At 42.4% G+C, this 21,214-nt stretch overlaps 1 protein-coding gene across 1 annotated transcript; it reads left to right on the top strand.

Moving 5' to 3' along the window:
• Positions 1-499: 499 nt before the first annotated feature.
• On the top strand, positions 500-21,140 carry arhgef19 (Rho guanine nucleotide exchange factor (GEF) 19). Its single transcript, XM_068339779.1, has 17 exons — positions 500-707; positions 10,024-10,735; positions 10,844-11,335; positions 14,918-15,053; positions 15,141-15,220; positions 15,307-15,563; positions 15,662-15,822; positions 15,916-16,068; positions 16,347-16,476; positions 16,653-16,727; positions 16,832-16,921; positions 17,025-17,188; positions 18,596-18,754; positions 18,850-18,929; positions 19,011-19,115; positions 19,285-19,471; positions 19,811-21,140. Exons 2-16 carry the CDS (start codon positions 10,045-10,047, stop codon positions 19,437-19,439), a joined length of 2,928 nt encoding a protein of 975 aa, XP_068195880.1. The 5' UTR covers positions 500-707; positions 10,024-10,044; the 3' UTR covers positions 19,440-19,471; positions 19,811-21,140.
• Positions 21,141-21,214: the final 74 nt, after the last annotated feature.

The raw sequence follows: 21,214 nt of genomic DNA, 5'->3' as shown, positions 1-21,214 counted from the left end.
ATAAATACAAGCACAAACACAAAGAGGCAGATGAAACTTTTACAAGTGAAGTTTTGTACTCCTTTGGAATTTAAATGTTTTCTTAGGCATTCGAGTGACGCCACAGTTGGACACACACAAGAATGTGTTGTCGTGCCAATAGAGTAGATCCCACCACCACCACCACCAAGTCAAACACCGTCTTCATCTGCTGCTGCTTCTGTCTGTCTATCTGTCTGTCTCAGAGCAGGTGTTGACGTGAAACACCAAATAACTATTAGTGGATGAGCAAGAGAGGGGGAGGAGAGAGAGAGAAAGAGAAAATGGGAGCGCTCCACTCAACAGTGGCAATGAGAGGGAGGGAGATAGGGAGGGGAACGAAGCGAGAGGGAAGAGAGAGCTTAGAGAAGGGATCTGCATTGTAAGTAAGTCTGAGAGCTGCAAGTGGTGGCTGTTTTGCAACCTGCTTTTGTTTTCCTGAGGATCCTGAAAACAAGACGAAGAACCAGACAGATGAAAACAGATCTGGAAAAGTCTCCTTGGTATTAAAAAGAACAACAAATCCAGAACCAGAGGGATGAGAGACTAAAGAAAAGTAAAGAAACTGGGAGGAACACAAGGCAGCAATGGATAGTAGAGAGGCTCAGCCTGACCCTGGGATGGCCTGGATTCACACACTGCTGCTGGTCACCTTCCAGCGCACACACTAGGCTGATAACACCACGAAGGTAGAGTACCGAGAACAAGAAACACTCCACTACTTGTTTCATGATGTTTTGGTGTTGGAAGTGGAAGTCAAGCTGTTTAATCTGAAGGCAGGTGCCTCGTATGTCTTGAACAGTGTAAATGGGTTAGAGTTACAAACAGAGTTATTTTCTCCACGTGGAATTCAGGAAAACAGCTCTGATAGGATTCACCACATGGATACACAGGACATGGCTTGCTTTGATATTTTTACGTCTCTAATTACAAATCCTACTGAAATCTGTTTGAATCAGTTTCCTCAATAGTTACACGTGTGTTGCAGCAGAATACTGGAAAATAGACACTTTTTACTATTATTATTCCCTTTTAGCCAAGTATCCAACACATATGGATGCTCAGCAGCTTCGTATTTATTTATTCCATGTGTACTGTTGGCAGCAGCCCCCTAGCAGCGCAGAGTGAGGCTTGAACGTGATTGTTACAGTGCAGCGGTGAGTTGTTGCAGAGTGGGCAGGTAAGTGCATGTCTGGAATATGTTGGATAAGGGGGTTGTTAAAAATTGTACATGACTTGGCAGTCTGATCTCCTTTGTTGGACATTTTAGCCCCAGACTCAACATTTCTTCTGTAGCTGTAGTCTCATCCAAACAAAGAGTGTGAGGTTGTAAGATGATTAGTGTTCGTCGATCTGTATGTGTGTGCAGCATGAGGTGTTTCTTTTTTTTCTTCTTTTTTTTGTTTTGTTTGGGGGGTTTTTTTTTAGGAGGGGAGGTGAAATGCACTTGTTGCTTTAAGAGAGATAGACAGCAAATCAAGGTTACTGTTTTTATTAGTGGGGACTGATTGTCTGAACACCGTTCAAACCCCAAAGTTCATCAGTGAGAAGACGGGCCGCGCTGAGGGTTGTCTTTTGTGTCTGCCGTGACTAAGTGATTGTGAATTTACTGCTGTGTGGGCATGGGCAGTCTGGAAATACATATTTTGGCTAAAGCACAAATACATAGCTGTGGGGGATTTCTGGATTATCTGATTTACTGCGCTTTGTCGACACAAATGCACCATCTGCACATCGGACATTCTATCCGTGCAAAGCGCAAATCAGTAAATCAGGACCTTGATCTGTTCTTGAAAGTCCATAACATACTGGACATGATTCCCTGTGTGATGGAAGACTTTCATGACCATATATGTTGAATATTCACCACATGATTTCCAGGGCCTAAGGGAGAGTCAGGATTGAGTGATTGAATTTCTAATCAGTGTGCATGGTATGCATTTCAATTCTCTCTTTTCTAGCATAACGCACAGATTTGAACTCATCGCAGGGCCGTTCCTCTTCCCACTTCCTCCCTCCCCCATACGTCTGCAGAGCACCTGCCCCATCACCTGCCACTCAGACAATAGCTGTCTGAGTATTATGTGAGTGTGTGTGCACGTGTGAGCGTGCAGGCAAGCTTTGCGAAAGCAATTCAGAATGACACACCTCACCCTCTTCTTTACCTGTACCTCCCTCACCTCCCCCAACCTGCAAAAGCAACCTATGCTCCTTCAGGTGCAGCGCGCCTTCGTTCCTCACGGTTAATGCGTTCCAGGAACCACACGCGATAAACGAATTCCGCGATAGAACAACAAACTATTTATCTTATTATTTAGGGTAATTTAAACGTTAATGAACCCTCCCCATATTGATATTAAACCACCTTCTGTCTGGATTTCCTTTTCCCTCACTCTTATCAACTGTTTAAAGCACTTTTGTGTCTCTCGTAAGTCCAAGACTCACAGAACATAGCACACTTCCGGATGCCATCAGCCAATAGAATGTGCGTACGGTATCATGTGACTGCCTACCAAAATCCGCGATGAGGTGAAGTTGCGAGCGTTGATGCACAAATGCGTGAGAGCGCACTGTATTCACATTCATGTGAACATGGCAGCTGTGTTTTTTTGCATGGATCAGTTCTTTCCTGAGTCGGCTAAAATCAGTATACATCACTCACTGAACACAATCCATCATTTGTACATCAGTGACAGTAACGTTTTGAGAACACTTTCCTATAATTCTTGGCCAAACAGCAGCCTTAATACCCCGCAATAGCAGTTGTTGCTTCTGAACATGTAGAGTTTAGTTTCTATGTCTTGGTTTAGTGGTCAGTTTCAGTGGAATGGAGTAATTCAGAGAATGTGGAAAGGTGTTTCTGTGGGTCAGGTAGTCTCATTAGAGTTCAGAGGTGTTGTAAGTTGGATGTGAACTTAAGGGTTAAAGCCTCAATAATAACATTGTGTAGCCGTTGCTTTAACATGTACAGTAAAAAGAAAGGCAACCAGAGAAAACTGTTCTACTGCACAGACTCGGTCATGTTTTGGTTCATCTGTCTGTGAAAGAATATTTGGCCAATGCATGATGTTCAACCCGGAGCCCACAGGCGATGTTTCCTGATCACAGCTCCAACTCTATTCCCACAATCCTAATTGTACCCCAGCCAATTAGATGCCAAAGTCTTTCACATTTGTTCACGAGCAAGATAATATGTTTTTGGTTCAGCGGGTGTTTTTCTTCTTGAAGAAAACCCCCCCCACAAACCAGCTGTTTCTCTCAAGCAAAGCAGCAGTAACTCAGTAAACTGCTTCGGATTTATTGCTTTAATCCTGATGACACTGCTGGTATTCACTATTTTATTATGAATAGTTTATAGCTCTAGCTGCAGGCTAAAGTGAAACTGGTCAACTTGTTAAAAGGTGTGTCCCACTTTTACCCTATTATGTTTCAAAACAACAAGCAGCCCAGCGGATGGCTTGTCCGTACCTGTCCAGATAATTAAAGAAAGACGTTCGGAGGGGAGTGAGGAGTAACTGCTGCTGATCTGTGAGGAAAAACTGGAACAACAGCTCAAAAACGTGATGAAGGGAGTGTGAGCGATCACGGGAGCAGATGAATGCCGGAGATGTATCAGCAATTAGTTGTAAAGTAGGTCAGTCTTTTGAGAACTCAGTGGCAAAGGATCAGATTGGAATCAGTAAGCTCTGATTGACAGTTTGAGAACAACCCGACCTCACCCTCTGAAACAAATGTGAACCAGAACTCCACGACACAGAATCTCATTTAACTCAGTAACTCTTGAACAAGGATTATAATGTTCAAATATCTGATTAAATTACCACCTGTGCCTGAAAGACAAAGGATTTGCTTCCCCACTTTAAACGCTGGTAGGTGATACTTATTTTTATAAATTGGTAGGTGATATTCATTATTTCTAAACATCAGTAGGTCACATTTATTTTTTTCAAAAGACTAGTAGATGACATTTATTTATTTTTAAACATTGGTAGGTTAAACTTGTTTATTTTTATACATGGCAGGTGATATCTACTCATTTCTTAACAGAGGTAGGTGGAATTTGCTTATTTCTAAGCGTTGGTAGATGATAATTTTTTTTCTTATTTTTAATGAAAAAACAACAACAACAACAACAATAACTTGAGTGTAAATACTCTCTTACTTATTATACAAGCCTTCAATTCAAGGAAATTTCCAGCTGAACACAAAATTGTTGAAAAATTAGTTTCAAGATGATTTATTCCCCGAAAGAGCTGTGAGATGTTTGTGTCTTTCCAGTAAATGTTGCCCTAAAACGAGTGAACAGGGAATGTGTTACTTGTATTAAGGTGGCTGTGCTGGCACCGATATTGCCCGGATTGTCAGCAGGATTACAATAAAATTACGGGATGGATTTCCATGAAACTCGGAGGAGTTATGGGTCTCAGTCCATTTGATTCTGTTGTATGGATATTTTTCTTTTTACGACATTACTGAAGTAGATGTTTTTGCAGGAACATTGTCTTTAACTAGTCATGGAATAAAACACTTTTTTTTTAAATTTTGGTGCCATTCCACATTAAAATCCAAATCCATTGGATTTAAAGGGATGACTGAAAACCAGCTGCTTTGAATTTTGTTTGAAGAGATTAGGCTTGGTTAAATATAAATTATTGAACGTACTGTCATTGTACCTTATTTGGATTTTCTTTTTACATGTGTCGTAATACATATGTATTTACATTGTTTGTGGAATAATCCAAACATAAATTGCACTTTTAAATAAAGATTTGTTGCTTTTTATGTTTGTCATATGATTCTAAATTCAGTAACTTTCAATTTTGGTTGCTCTGAAAAACAGAAAAAAACAAAGGAAGTTTAAGATTTCATGTTAGACAAAGAATTAAAGAGGCATGTTTTCATTCACTGATTAATAAACAAAATATTTGTTTCTTTCAAAAATAAAGGAAGTAGCCTAATGATATATTCAATACCAAGTCATCAACTCATTATTCAAAAGCAAGACATTGTATGGACAAATCATTAATGATACCTTAAACATAAAGCCACGTGAAACAAAGTCGAGTCTTTCGTAAAAGTCATTTTTTTCTGGACCGACTGCAAGTGAACAAAGGGCTCTCTAAAATAGATTCCTGAAGTCTTGTTCTTCATATGTAACCTGCCCAAACATCCTAAATCAGCACTCTGTCTTCAAGTCTCTGCTCTCCGGCTGATAACCATCATCTGTCAGGAGGTACTGATTATGAGATTTTGTGGATTTACTGTGTGTTGGATCCTTCACCCTCCATCCACTTGGTAGCTTTTACAACTTATAACAAAGAACCATAATTAGACCAGGTTATTTCCATAAGTTTGTCAATAGCTCCTTTGTGTCTTCGTTCTCGTCTGTGTGTCTTCTATCTGTCCTCTAACTGTGGTTGTTATGGTGGCAATGCAAAGCGGGGGAAGGGGAGGTTAAAGGTCCGATAGCCTTGGTGTTTAAGTGTGAGATGACTGCCATTTTTTCAGGCTTTTAAATGAGTGCTGACTGTTTGCCCCTGTCTGTTAGAGGGAATCCCACTGGGTGAGACAAGGTCAGGAAAGGCCTCTGTACGTCTTGTCGCTTTCAATCACAAGCAGAACTCTGACCTGCTGCCTCTGTCAGGTGTGTGTGTCACAGGTTTGTGTGTTTGTAAGTCACGTTGTCATTATGCATCTTCATAGTGTCCCAGAAGGTCGTGGGTACGTTGCCTGAGGCTCTGGGGAAGAATTAGGTAGACCAACACTATCTGTACACATTTAGACCCCCCCCCCCCAATCATCCGCTTCGTCTGCAGCCTCCAGGGTGCTCACCTGTCTGAAGTGGGTGGAGGGACTGGTGAACAAATGCCGAGAAACTCCCTGACCTGAATCCACTCACGCAAAACATTCAGGTGTCTTATCTTAAGAAAAAACGCAGAGTAATGCATCACCTAGACGTCTTCTTGGCATTCACCGATTGGAATTTCAGTTGGTTTGACAGAGATTTAGATGAATCCCATTAAAATACCAACAAGATCCCAGCTGGCTTCCCCTCCTGATATTTTACAGTGCGTTATTATTATTTTTTTGCTTAAATAGACCTGGAGTTGTTTCTTTGTTGTCAGCTTGGCTTAATAAGTCAATCACATGGAAAACGCTGAAAACTGACAGTTATGGTATTTTAGATCTGCAGTTGTCAGGCACATATTTATTGTTCCCTCATTATAATCAATGATTAAATGTCTGAGATTTTCAGCTTGACAGAAAATGACACAAACTCCAGTTCTACCAGGTGTGGTTTTCCTATAAGTGACGCTGACTGATGTCATGTCTTGCCTTTACAGACATTGCTGGGCTCTTTAGTCTACTGCTTGGCAATTAGTGGTCTGATGTGACCGAGTTAAACTGCCATCTCACAAACACACATGAGCTGGTCGCACCACACCGTCAGGACACTCCAGTCTGTCTGACCAAACACACCCAACTCACACTTGTGAACACAAACTATTTGTGGGGGGAGGAACAGACGCTTTCCGCAAAGTCTGATCATTGTTAGGAGAAGGAGAAGATGGAGCTGGTAAGTGTGTTCGACTCAGATTATAATGTGATGGCCAGCATTTTTCAGACATGTCAAAAACCTACTGAAGAGGTATTTGACCGAGGAAAGGATGCATCTTTTACCAGCAGTTAAAAAAAAAGGTAGTTCGTGGGTGTTACAGTGAAAGGAGGGTATTATAATCAAAAATCACTACCTCACGTTAGAAAAATAAACTGTGTTGAAACATACTCTCTAGGACTTCAAATGGCTTGACTCCAACAGTGAATCTATTTGTTTTGTAACGGTGTAACTTTAATTACACAATTACACTGCTTCATGACGCTGAATTGTGCTCACATTAATGCACTCAATTAAATGATTACTCTGGGATCCTCAAGAGGAAAAATATCACAATGAAAATATGCTGCACGTTTGAGAGCTGACATTAAGAACATACCAGAGTGATATTCATTAACAGCTGTATCCAGACATGGTGTCTTAGAGCAGCCTAGTCAAATTACAGGGGGAAACAGTGGCAATAAAGTCAATAACAGTCATAAATAACACCCTACCATGACAAGGGAAAATACACATCTTTGCAATTGAAAATTTAATAGCATGATATTGTATCAGCATGAAGAATGTGAGTAGATATAATTCAATGCTTTCATCTTTTAACAAATGTGGTAGATGAGGTTCATTGTCAGCTTTGACATCTTTGAAGTTTCAGTGAGCAGAGAGGTGATTTTCTCTAAAGTATGTTGATTCATGATTCAGGGTAGTGCATTAAGGCGAAAGAAGATCATAGAAATTAAAATGCAGGTTTTCCAGACAAATAGATAATTCACATTTAATGACATATATACTTTCATGAAGCTACAACCAGCCAGTAATCACATCCAGACACCAATAAGCTCGTGTCAGTATGTGATAGCAGCTTGAATGTGTTCATATGGCTCAGTGGCTGCAGCATGAGTGGATCAGTGTGAGCAGTTCCCACACCCTCTCAGGTGTCCTGTGCTCTGGGCAGCCCAGCTTAGGCTCACAAATAAAGACAGCATTGTCTGCAACAGAGAACAGGTAACCATTTGTGCCCGAACGGTGTGTGTGTGTGTGTGTGTGTGTGTGTGTGTGTGTGTGTGTGTGTGTGTGTGTGTGTGTGTGTGTGTGTGTGTGTGTGTGTGTGTGTGTGTGTAAGAGAGAAACAGAGATAGGACTACGAGCATGCCTACCTTTGCCACAAGGACAGGTGTGGCTTTCCAGCAGCCTCCTATCCACAGTATAAAACCCTCAGGAACAACTATGAGCTCCAGTCTCAATAACGAAGCTTTATATGCTGGGAAACAACTGTACTCATTTAATTACAGGTCAAAAAAACACTATCAGACACAATTATGTAAAAATACTGACTGCTCATCAGTGCAATTAGTTGGGTAGGGTAAATTCAAAAGTCGTAGTCATCCATAAGAAGTTCACCACTCGGTCAGAAATGTATAATGTGTAAAAACAATGCCTGAGTACAGTCTTTGAAAATTTGTGTTCGAGGATACATTGACTGAAAAGGTTAAATATAAGTTAACATTCACTTTTTCTGACCTCTACATATTCCATAGGGTCCACCACACTGTCTATATTAATTCTGTAGAAAAGAACAATTCTAAACAGGTGTTTGTTATAAGTTATGTTATCATACAAAGTCAAACCATGCAATTTTAAGTGTTCAGGACAATTCAATGCAGTATTGCGCATTATCAGCGAACTTTCAAGACAAAGTCTTCACTTCAGTTACAATTTAGACAAAGTAGTGAAATCAGTGGCATCTTGAGAAGACATGAGTATGAGAAATTTAATTTCAAGAAGACATGGAAAAGACGTGGAACAATAGGGAACTCACTTCCAGGTTAAACGGTGCTGAGAGTCTATGGAAGTGTGTCTTTTACTGTGAATTGACATTGTTTTAATTGTTTTTACAGTTCACGTTCACGCCTTCCATCAATCTCACCACAGATACACAACTATGATTCTTTTCCTGCCAAAAATGTATGTAATAAATGTTGGGTTTGAAATAATGGTCGACATTTCCAGCTAGTGCTAAGACTGTTGTCTGTTTGGAGAGAAAAAAAAATGCATCACCATGGCAGTTGCCACAGCTGAAAGGTGTTTTTGAGACTAACCCTAACTTTAGCAAAACAAGAACTGTAGGAAAGCTAAATGCTTCAGTAATTAGCTGATTGTGTCACCAAAACATGAAGCTTCAGAGCATGACTCCAAAGAGAAACTACTAAAGCTGCTTGACCACAACCATTCATTTAAAGTGTGTAATTGTAGGACTACTGCTATGGAAATGTGATTAAATTAAAAATAAAAGCTATTTTCTGCATACTTGAGCTGAATACAGTTTCTTTAACCTGGTGTTTAAGTCAGAATTCAAGGATTACCTGTTCAGGAAACAGGAAAAGGAGCCAGACCTCCACAAGTGTGTCTTAACAGCCTGTCAGGAGGGTCGAGTGTATGACCCTCTGATGCGTTAAAACAGACACCCTGTGAAAAATTTCAATCAGTAAAACCACCTGTCAGCTCACGGTGAACTGATAAGATGAGTCACCAGTTAACAGGTGATGGACGACTGAAGATCTCAGGTTAAGGATGAGAGTGTTGAGGATGTACACTCTTCCTCTGTCCGTTGTGGTATCCTGTCTGGAGCTTGTGTGTGTGTGTGTGTGTGTGTGTGTGTGTGTGTGTGTGTGTGTGTGTGTGTGTGTGTGTGTGTGTGTGTGTGTGTGTGTGTGTGTGTGTGTGTGTGTGTGTGTGTGTGTGTGTGTGTGTGTGTGTAGATGTTAAATACAGGGGTGAACCCTGTGTCTAGAGAAGTCTTTAATTAGAGCAGGAAGACATGGCTTAGGAGACACACTACCAGACTTAAGTGTGTGTTCAGTGTGTCCAAGCAGGTACGTGCGCACATCTATTTGAAGGCTGTGTTTGACTGCATGCATCAAACGTTTCAGGGTCTGTCTTGGTAACTCCAAGAGAATCTGCTCACTGTGTCAATGGAAAAAATCCCAAATCAGGCTGCGTAAGCAAGCACATAAGTAATTCAGACGAGCCAGTTATCCCATGTCATGATGGCTCGTGTCCATGACTACCTATCCTTTGCAGGGTTGTAAGAGGGCTAGGACTTGCCCTATCTGACATTGTTAAAAGGTTACCAGTTAGAAATAGAGAGTGACATTTATGATCCCGTCAGTGTAAAGTAACCTATTTACTTCCTTGTGATCCTAACCAGAGAAACACCATATGCTGTCCCACTTCCCCCAGCAAACTTAAAAAGAAAAAGTCTTTTGCATTTGCTGACAGGCAATTTGCTATTACAGAATAATAATGTTTGTCAGTGTTTATTAAGATACCAACATTTATTTAAACCACTGGCTTTCAGAAAACATTACGTGACTCTTTCACCTCTTTTGCAGCTCCCATGTGTTCATTCAACCATGCTCCCAGGGTGTGGATTGTCACCTTTTCCTGATTTCCAACCTCACCTTTACACTCTTCACTGCCGAGGAGACAATCCCAGCATGTGGATTTCTGGCTCCGGAGAGTCTCAGGCTCTGAGCGAGGCACAGGAGGACAGACCTCCCCTCCACCCATGCCACCACAAGCACATTGCTGTCTGCCAGCAGGAAACATTGGCTTTTATTGAGCTACAACCACCAGTGACTCCTAAACTTAACTGTCTTGGCTCGCAATGTACAACCATTAGCCCAGACACACATTGCGCCACACATGCCCTGGACCTGAATGGTTTCAGACACACACTGAACGAGCTGAATGACATACAGAATGGCTGCCAAAGGACAGACAATGAGCATGAAACAACTATGAATCTGAACTCTCATTCATCTTCAAGATGCACTGAGCTTGACTGTCATAATTGCATCAGGACTTCTTTGCAGGAACAGACTGAAAAACCTTGTACTGTCACAACAGTATGTCGGCCACTCCATGCAGCTCTTTGCCTCCCTCTGTCGCTCCCTCTACCTTCTTTATACACAAACAGAGACTCTTGGGAATCACAGTTACCTTGTGCCCCGTCCTCACCTGAAGGGCCCGAGTTTCAAAGCCTAGATTCCTACCATCCACAGAGGAGGACATCGCAGGGTTCACTGAGAGAGAAGTCAATCAGTAAGTGTCCAGTTCTATTCGCAATGGACAGCACTAATATAACAAGTAAAGACACAAAACTGAACCCACCCCTCCTTTATTCTAATTAAGCTATTGTCTTGTTTTCAGGACGAAAGATGCAGGTTTATTCCCCAGACAACCTGAGTGATGAATCGCCCAGCAGTCCAGTCTTGGATGCGGAATACATCTTCTCAGGACCTTTTGCATCTTTCCTGGAGGAGGACCTCAGTGGATTATCTTCTCAAGAGGGCATTTCACGTCCTTTATCCACAAATGGTGTTAGAGATCCCCCTAACCTTACTCATAGCGATATCTTTAGCACAGCACCAGAACCCCTACAGATAATAGAGGACTCGGTCGAAGGGGTCAGCGAAGACAGTAGTACTGCAGAAGCATCAAGTGCCACAGGGGGGAGCTTCTTGTCTCGTGGCCGTCAAGGGGATCAGGAGCGGCGGCGCTTCTCCGCTTCAGAGCTGATATCTAGACTTCAGTTGTCTCAAAGGAAGAACTCCTTCACCCTGAAGCTGGGGAAGTCGCTCTCTGCCAGGGTTGTCTCCCGGGACAGACAGAGCTCCAACAGCCTCAGCCCCAGTCTGGACTGTAAGTAGACCACAGAACAAAGATCATGGTAGAGTTTCATTGAGACTCAGCCCAGAAAAGGGAATAACCATTTTCTTTTCTTGATTAATACTGCATTCTGGAAGACCACTGGTTGAACAATATACCGCAGAACTGGCAGATTATGTCATGTACCAGTACCACACTTCACAATGTTGTGCAAATCCACACAAATACATTAGTGGTAAAAACCCATATAATTTATTCACAGTTATTACTTTAAAGGTTTGGTAGGATTCGGTAGGATAAGTAGCTAGGACCTTCTGTCCTAGTTAGGATGTAGGGATTACATAGAATTTAATCATGATACCTAGACAGCAGTCAGAGATCACAGACCTCCATCGCTTACGAGTTCACTTACCCCAACATGTCACTGAGCCTGTAAGGGAAAAAGTTCCATGACAGATTGACCCATGACATGACTGTGAAATCACACTGGCATCATTATTAGTTTGAAAGTTATTCAGGAAAAATGTTTGCCATTTGTTGATTTCTTCAGCCTCTATCCCAGCAACATTTTAAGCTACAGTATCACAGTGACAATATATCCATACATCCATACATCCCTCTCCCACCGCTTATCCCTAGTCAGATCGCGGGGGCAGCAGCTTCAACAGGGAGCCCCAAACTTCCCTTTCCCCGGCCACATCCACCAGCTCTGACTGGGAGACCCCAAACCGTTCCCAGGCAAGTGTTGAGATATAATCCCCCTACCTGGTCCTGGGTCTGCCCCGAGGTCTCCTCCCAGCTGGACGTGCCAGAAACACCTCCCTAGGCAGGCACCCTGGAGGCATCCACACCAGATGCCCAAACTTCACCCTAACCCTAACCCAAACCCTAACCCTAACCCTCCGTTCCATGCGAAGGAGCAGTGTCTCTACTCTGAGCCACTCGCGAACAGCAGTGTTTCTTATCTCTAAGTGAGACACCAGCTATCCGCCTGAGAAAGCCCATTTCAGCCGCTTGTATCCGCGCCGCTTGTATCCGCGATCATATTCTTTCGGTCTTGACCCAACGCTCATGACTATGGGTGAGGGTAGCAATGAAGACTGAACAGTAGATGGAGAGGTTTGCCTCTTGGTTTAGCTCCCTCTTTGTGACAACAGTGCAGTAAAGCGACTGCAATACCACTCCTGCTGCCCCAATTCTCCGTCCAATCTCACACTCCATTGTTCCCTCACTTGTGAAAAGGACCCCAAGATACTTAAACTCCTTCACTTGTGGATGGACCTCATCCCCCACTCGGAGAAGGCAGTCCATCGGTTTCCTGCTGAGGACCATGGCCTCAGATTTGGACGTGCTAATCCTCATTCCGGCTGCTTCACACTTGGCTGCAAGCCGAACCAGTGAGTGCTGCAGGTCACAGGCTTATGACGTAAACAGGACTATGCAATCCTCAGGCCACCAAACTGTAACCCCTCCTCACCGCGACTACGCCTCGATATCCTCTCCGTGAAAATCCCGAACAGAATTGGTGATAAAGCGCAGCCCTGTCTAAGGCCAACAGCTACTCGGAACAAGTCCGACTTACTACAGAGAACCTGAACGCAGCTCTCACTTTGGGCGTACAGTGATTGGATAGCCCTGAGGAGAGGCCCCCTCAACCCATACTCCCGCAGTACCTCCCACAGTATATCCCTGGGGACCCCATCGTACGCCTTCTCCAAGTCTACAAAACACATTAGACTGGATGGGCATACTCCCAAGCCCCCTCTAGGATCCCTGCGAGAGTAAAAAGCTGGTCTGTTGTTCCATGACCAGGACGGAACCCACATTGTTCCTCCTCAATCTGAGGTTCGACTATTGGCCGGACCCTCCTTTCCAGCACCTTAGAGTAAACTTTCCCAGGGAGGCTGAGAAGTGTGATGCCCCTTTAGTTGGCACACACCCTCTGGTCCCCCTTTTTAAAAAGAGGAACCACCACCCGAGTCTGCCACTCTTTCGGCACTCCAGACTTTGGTGCAATGTTAAAGAGGCGTGTCATCCATGACAGCCCCTCAACACCCAGAGCCTTTAGCATTTCCGGGCAAATCCCATCAACACCCGGGGCTTTGCCACCCTGAAGTTGTTTAACTACCTCGGTGACTTTGGCCCGAGAAATTGACTCAAATCCCCCATCATCCTCCAGCTCTGCCTCTGCATCAGAGGACGGGTCAGTTGGGGTATTTGGATTCAGGAGTTCCTCAAAGTGTTCCATCCACCGACCAACAACTTCCTCAGTCAAACATTATCCCATCCTTGCAGTATACAGCTTGGATGGTCCCCCGTTTCCCCCTCCTGAGGTGTCAGACAGTCCTCCAGAACCACTTTGGTGCTGTCCAATAGTCCTTCTCCATGGCTTCACCAAACTCCTCCCACACCCTCTGTTTTGCCTCCATCACAGCCGAGGCTGAAGTCCTTTTGGCCTGTCGGTACCCTGCAACTGCTTCAGGAGTCCCCAGGGACAACATGCCCCTGCAGGCCTCCTTCTTCAGTTGGACGGCTTCCCTGACCACAGGCGTCCACCACGGTGTTCAAGGGTTACCGGCCCTTGAGGCACCCAAGTCCTTGAGACCACAGCTCTCAGCTGCAGCTTCAGCAATGGAAGCTTTGAACATCGACCATTTAGGTTCGATGCCCCCAGCCTCCACAGGGATGCACAAGGAGGTCCTTCGGAGGTGTGAATGAAGGCCTCGCGGACCGAGTCCTCCTCCAGACATTCCCAGTTCACCCGCACTACTCGTTTGGGCTTACCAGGTCTATCCAAAGGTTTCCTCTCCCAACGGACCCAACTCACCACCAGGTGGTGATCAGTTGACAGCTCTGCCCCTCTCTTCACCCGAGCATCCAAAATACACGGTCAAAGGTCAGATGATACGATCACAAGATCAATCATTGACCTCTGACCCAGGGTGCTCTGGTACCAGGTAGACTCATGAGCATCCTGGTGTTCTAACATGGTGTTAGTTATGAACAATCCGTGATTAGCACAGAAGTCCAACAACATAACACCGCTCGGGATTAGATTAGGGAGGCCATTCTTCCCAAGCACGCCCCTCCAAGTGTCTCCATCATTGTCAATGTGTGCATCAAAGTCCCCCAGGAGAACAATGGAGTCCCCTACAGGGATCCCATCAAGGACCCCATTTAGGGACCCCAAGAATGCCGAATACTCTGAGCTGATATTTGGTGCGTACGCACAAATAACAGTCAGAGTTTTCCCTCCCACAGCTTTAAGACGTAGGGAAGCGACCCTCTCATCCACCGGGGTAAACTCCACAATATATGTATAATTATATGTATAGCGACAATATATGTATAGTTAATATTTGTTAACTCACAGTTATAAATTTGAAAACTCTGGATCACCAGAGATGGAATATTATTTGAGTCAACACTAGACTCTGATATACCATATTTTTTTATTCAAAATGCCTTTTTTCTTCTCCTACTGATCGACTTTCATCTTTTTTTCTGTTTAACAAAGGCTCACATGTCTGAAACCTTACAAGACAATGTTGCCTCTGAATTTTTGCATCTTCCCTGATCCTCATATATGTACCATCTGCCTCTTGTCCTCTTTAGATAAGTTCAACTGCAGGCACCGCAGCTCAGTAGGTTCTAGTGATAGCGCCCCCCACAGTCCTGTAGGACCTACAACTGGTCCATTGCCCAGCACAGATAATGGCATGCCTCTGCATCGATGGAGCACAAAACTTGCGTAAATACATAAACAATTCAATATTTTGATGCTCAAAATGCAAAGATTAAAAAAAAAAATATTGATTGCAAATCTTTTTTTTTTCAGAATGCGAAAGAAATCCATAGAGGAGGATCTACTTCCAAGTGTTGTCACTTCAAATCGCTTATCACGGTTTTTGCCCAGCTGTGAGTTCCTGGCCAAATTGTTAACCTTTTTAATTGACTAAATACTAAAAAAAAAAAAAAAATTCAACTTTATCCATTTTTTCCAGCTATTTTGTATCAGGAATACAGTGACGTGGCCATCAACAGAGAGATCCAGAGGCAACAAGGGAAGGATCCAGGTACAGAAGAGGAAGGGCTCCGGGACGAGGGTTCAGATGGCTCCCCATCTCCTTCCAGTTTGTCTCCATCCAGCTCCTTTCGCTCATCCCGGGGTTCTGCTTTTGCACTGTGGCAGGACATCCCTGATGTTCGGACCAGTGGCCAGCTTGACAACTTCAGCAATGAGGAAAGAAAATTACAAGAGGTAAATAACACCTATTTGATTTGAAAAATATTTGACAAGTTTTTCTACTTTGTGGACTTTATGAAGCTAGCTGACATTCTGTGATTTCCTGGCCTCAGGCTAAGTTTGAGCTGGTGACATCTGAGGCATCATACATCCGTAGTTTGACAATCGTTGTGGACCACTTCATGCTGTCGCAGGACCTGTCAGAGTGTCTCGGAGCTCAGGACAAGCAGTGGCTGTTCTCCAAGCTGCCTGAAGTCAAAGATGTCAGTGAGAGGTGAAGTAATGCTGCTGATCGTGTTACTCTCAGGTCTTTGCTTTAAGGCCTCAGTTATCGTGTCCCCTTGCTGACTATATTCTGTAATTCCAGGTTTCTTCAGGACCTGGAGCACAGACTGGAAGAGGACATTCTGCGTTTTGATGTTTGCGACATCGTCCTTAAACATTGTCCAGCTCTGCGACGGGTTTATCTGCCTTATGTGACCAACCAGGCTTACCAGGAGCAGACATACCAACGCTTACTGTAAGCAGCTTCTTCCCCTGACACGTAGTAAATCATCTGCTGGGGCTCTGAGCATATAAGAACATGTACAGTATGCAATGCATCGAGTCCAGTAATTTCATGTCGGACGTCCATAAGTTCCTCTGAGGCTCTTCAGGTGTTATTTTACATCTGCCTGACTTAACTTGCACATCTAGAAATTGCTTACAATTTTTCTCGGGCTAAAAATCATCTTGGAATTTGTACTCGCTCCCACTAAAAGTCATTAAGTGTTGCTTTAAATTTTCTTGTCCTCTCAGGCATGAGAATTCTCGTTTCCCTGTCATCCTGGCTCGTCTGGAGGAGGACCCGGTCTGCCAAAGACTTCCTCTGACCTCTTTTCTAATCCTCCCATTTCAGAGGATCACACGGCTTAAAATGCTGGTGGAGGTACATAATTAAACATTCACTGCAGAATTCATGTTCATACTTGAAACCCAATTACATGTGACTGTAAATGGGGTAATATTTGGACCAGCTTAGCCATTGGCCAAACTTTTTTTCCTTTGCGATTAATATCAAAAGTGGTGTTTACACTTTGGCACTGAAATGTTTTTCATTTTCAGAATATTTTAAAGAGGACGACTCCAGGCTCACGGGACGAGGACACGGCCATGAAAGCTTTCAATGAGCTGAAAAAGGTGATGATTCAAGTCCCTAATGTTCATCTGAAGCAATACCAGGACCGTCACTGGTGAAGCCCAAAAGTCATAACCAGTAACCAGAAACAAATATGTCTTCTCAGATCATCAAAGAATGTAACTCCAGTGTACAGTCAATGAAGAGGATGGAGGAACTGATTCACCTGAACAAGAAAATCCATTTCGAAGGAAAGGTGACTGAAGTCTATGTGGTCGACTCTGTGTTTACTTTTTTTGTGATTCTTTTTCACAAACCTGTTTTTTTTTGTTTTGTTTTTTTGACTGTTTTGTTTTTAGATCTTTCCTCTGATATCCCAGTCTCGCTGGTTGGTGAAACATGGTGAACTTCTTGAAGTGGATACTCAGATGATGAGTATTTCTGGATCCAAGCTCAAGTTACCCACCAAACCTGTGTACCTCCACCTCTTCAACGACTGTCTGCTGCTGTCCAAAAGGAAGGAGTAAGTGAGAACTGCACTGCTTGATGATGCATAAATATGCATCACAGATAATTTAGAAAGTGAATTTTAGGCAAGATATCGCAAAAACAATGATCATGTGAAAATTTGGACCGTTGAACAGGTGCACACATTCCATGGTGGGGATTGTCTGTGAATCCAAAAGCGTAGAACTATTCCCTGAAGATATAATTTATCACTCAAAGCGGCATCAACAACTCTTGTTGGTGATAATTATAAGTTACAGGTTTAAATGTGAATTTACTTTGTCCCTGATCCTGGATCAGTGCACACAACCACATTATTCTGTGGGGATGCAGGAGACGCAGCAATGTAGCTTCTGGTCAACAGCCCTCAGTCGCCTCCTCTCCTGGTTCTTGACTTACTTGACGATCAAAACATTCAGTTTGCACAAATACATAACTAAGAATGGTAGCAGAGCTCCAATATCACCTCTTGAAACTACTGGGTGCTGCTTCTTATTGATATCCAAAACCTGTCTAAACCCATGCATTGACATTGCTGCCCATTGTACCTGTACCAGCAGTTTCACGTCTTATGAGTCTCCATGAACTCAAAGGGCCACAGTTTCAGACCAGATTTTGAAAAATGTGGTTACATTTCTCTAGGACACTTTTCAGCTGCTCAGAGCTCTGTTGCTGCTGTTTGTGTGTTCACAGCATATGGGAAACATCTCGGGCCTGTCTTGTTCCATAATGGACCATAATGCATCACTCCGATGAGACATTGAATATTATAACATAACATGAATATTATAACACTTGGAAATGGACATACGAAACCGAACTTTGATGACAAAAGTGGCTGCTTATACTTAATTCTTCTTTCAGTTTATTTAATCACTGGGATGGGACTCATGTTTGGATGGGTGTCATGAGTACAGCAATGTATAGGATGTAAACATTTAAAACTTTGCTGCCTCCCAGTGGTGGCAACAATACATGTATCACAGACAAATAACACACATCTCAATTACCACCTACACACCACCCTTTATTATCTTGTAATTATTCTTTCCCTATTCAAGAAAGTCTAACTGAGATCGGACCCACAGACACTGAGATGACAAACTATCAGAACCTCATAGAACTTAGCGACTTTAAAGCAATATATATTACAGTATATATTTATTAGCTAATTGCACATTCCTGTTTATATTGTACATATCTTTTTATTTTGTATTTTAGTGTTGGTTTTCTTTGTATTGAGTCTGGTTTTTGCTCTTTGCACTCTGCATGTCCTTTTGTACCAATACTCCTTTATGTGCCTTTAATTGCCTCTTGGGGAAAAATAAAGTTGTTTTTTTTAAATTGAATTGAATTGAATTGAATTGAATTGATGTGAAAAAGTTAAAACTCTATTCCTTTCTTTCATTAATTATTTTTACAGTACGTGGAAGTTCATGGTGTTTGTGCATGCAAAGATAGGAGAGCTGAAAGTGAAGGATCTCAGTCAGAAACTGCATGGAATCTCAGGCTTTATCTTCCATCTGCAGCTGTGTGAAGGCCAGCAGCTCAAGCACCAGATACTGCTCAAGTCACACACAGAGTGAGAAATGAAACCTTATCAACAGCATGTTGATACAATACAAACGGGATAATCTCACAGATGAAGAATTAATTACTCTTTTCTGTGTAAAAAAGGAGTGGGAAGCAGAGATGGATCACAGCAATGTTTCCATCAGATCCTCTTGAAGACATTGAGCAAGCCAGTGAAAATGTTGGTCAGTACCGAGCTGCAGAAGCATCGGAATCTTTGCAAATCTATCAGTCAGCTCATTTATCTTTTTGTCTTGTCCTCTCAGACATATCCCAGGTTCAGTGCATCAAAAGCTATCAGGCCCAGGAGCACGATGAGTTAACACTGGAAAAGGCCGACATTCTTCACGCTAAGACCATGACAAGTGATGGTAAGTCCTTGGAGCAATCTAAGACAAAGTAAACCCGCATCTAAATGCATGTGTAGACATGGAGTGATTTAGCAGGTTTGTGCTGCTCAGCGCCTGTGAGAGCTACAAACAATCAAATGAAAATGTGTGTTGGATTCTTTGACGCCTGGAGGCTTTTGTCTTTCACCAGGCTGGGTCGAGGGCATCAGACTGTCTGATGGGGAACGGGGCTGGTTCCCCAAAACCTATGTGGAGGAAATCACAAGTCGCAGTGCACGACTCCGCAACCTCAGAGACAATATCCGCATCAAATGTGTCACACAGAAGCTGGAGGGGGAAGACTAACCATTTTTACTGCAAATTGTAAAGTTTAAAAGGTAAAAATCTATGGGTACATTTTGTGTAGCTCTTTTTTAAATTATTTATCACTGAGCCAACATGTTTCACTGTTCTTTGCATGGCTGCGTACAACATTTTACCTGAGCATGCCAATCATCTAAAGCTCTTTTACTGTTTTGGTTCAAAACACTTTTGTACAATAAAAGTTGAACGTTCACATTTGGTCACTTTGAAAAGTTTCACATTTACTTCTTGCACATTTTCAAGCATCGCTGACATTTCTGTGTCATATTCGGAATACAAACCATGCATATTCAGCAGTGTGCAAATATCTTTACGTGCATATTCATGTGGATACATTTGTCATTTCATATCAGAAAAGAACAGCAAAACAAGGCACAAGCATCTCTGCAGTTTTCTCTTGTCCCAAACTTTTGGATTGTCTCAGAATAGCTCTGAGCGGTGCAGAAGTATTAATTCAAGCATCAGAAAATCATTGGAGGAGCATCCTGCTACTGAGCTCTCAGAAATCAAAATCTAATGTGAGGTTTGTGCAATCCATCCATACATGCTGCCATGCAATGTTTTATCTTCATCCATGTGGTTAAAGATATGTTCACTCTTGTCTCTCTGATTAATAGGACAACACCTTCTCCTTATGTGCTGCAGATGTTCTGTAGCTAGTGTGGACCAACAAACTCTGATTGGTCAATCATCCTAGACTAAAAATGAAGGACAGAATCTTAAAGACAAATATCTTTTTTCTGTTACTGCTCTCACTCAACTCAAGGATTCTGATGATTGTGTTCTATTATTTTAAAATTGACAACAAAGCCCATGAATAGATCATAACTGAAAATGATTTAATTTGTATTGACAAGCGTAGATTGTATCTGTAAAGCCTGAGCCTCACTGTTTCCCAAAGAAACTTTAAGGACACAGGATTGAGTCAAGCTCACACAAGACATTAAACCATGAAAACACTTAAAGCTAGATTCACCATTCTGATGTAAATTCTAACTAGAAGACTATTGTGTATCAATACAGCAGGAAATAGTCTCCACCAAATATGTAATTTACTCTGTTTGAGTAGAAAACACAGAAAGCCTTGGCCTTTAAAACAATTACACCAACACTGCTTTGGTATTTTAATGCTGTTTGTTGACTGTAAGAGAGACTGTGGAATAAAATAATGGTGTCAGGGGGACAATGCTCTTACATTGAGCTTCTGTGAATTACTAGATCTTTTTGTTTTAGGGTAATTATAAAGGATTAATTTGGATGTCATTGAGCATTCCGACATCCACATCATTCCCCTCATTAACTCTAAACATTCTGAAATGACCTGAGGCTCAGTGTGACTGAGCTGAGGCCCGTTGGTGATGAACAACTTCTTGTGGCACATGAAATGATTGCAATCCTTTTCTCTGTCTGCTTTAGTTGTAATTGAAGTGGTTGCTGTTGTAGCATGCGTGTATTTATACTCTTTTAGTTGTTTAATACAAGGGGATCCTGATGTAAAATTAATTTACTGTAGATGTTTTCATATAAAAAGAGTAGAAATACTTGTACACATACTTTTTACTTTTTCACATACTTTTATGAGTGCGGTCTATATGAACAAAGATTTGACACTCTGTAACTTTACTCTTTCCAGTTTGTCTCATTTCTAATACCATGATGAATATAAATACAATAATACACTGGATGTTTACTGGATCTGTGCTAACTGCTGTAAATGTTAAACACTGAAATAAATACAGATGCATACAGTTTACCTC

The sequence above is a fragment of the Antennarius striatus genome, chromosome 2 (assembly GCF_040054535.1).
Source record: "Antennarius striatus isolate MH-2024 chromosome 2, ASM4005453v1, whole genome shotgun sequence".
In the NCBI taxonomy this organism is placed as follows: domain Eukaryota; kingdom Metazoa; phylum Chordata; class Actinopteri; order Lophiiformes; family Antennariidae; genus Antennarius; species Antennarius striatus.
Note: the sequence above shows the minus strand (reverse complement) of the source record. Positions and strands in the feature narration are given on the sequence as shown.

Bases quoted from the DNA above. Each gene is read 5' to 3' on its own strand.
- arhgef19 (XM_068339779.1), top strand. From the start codon at position 10,045: ATGCTCCCAGGGTGTGGATTGTCACCTTTTCCTGATTTCCAACCTCAC. The intron at 17,189-18,595 runs GTAAGTGAGAAC...TTATTTTTACAG, and splicing joins CTGCTGTCCAAAAGGAAGGA to TACGTGGAAGTTCATGGTGT. The intron at 19,116-19,284 runs GTAAGTCCTTGG...GTCTTTCACCAG, and splicing joins TAAGACCATGACAAGTGATG to GCTGGGTCGAGGGCATCAGA.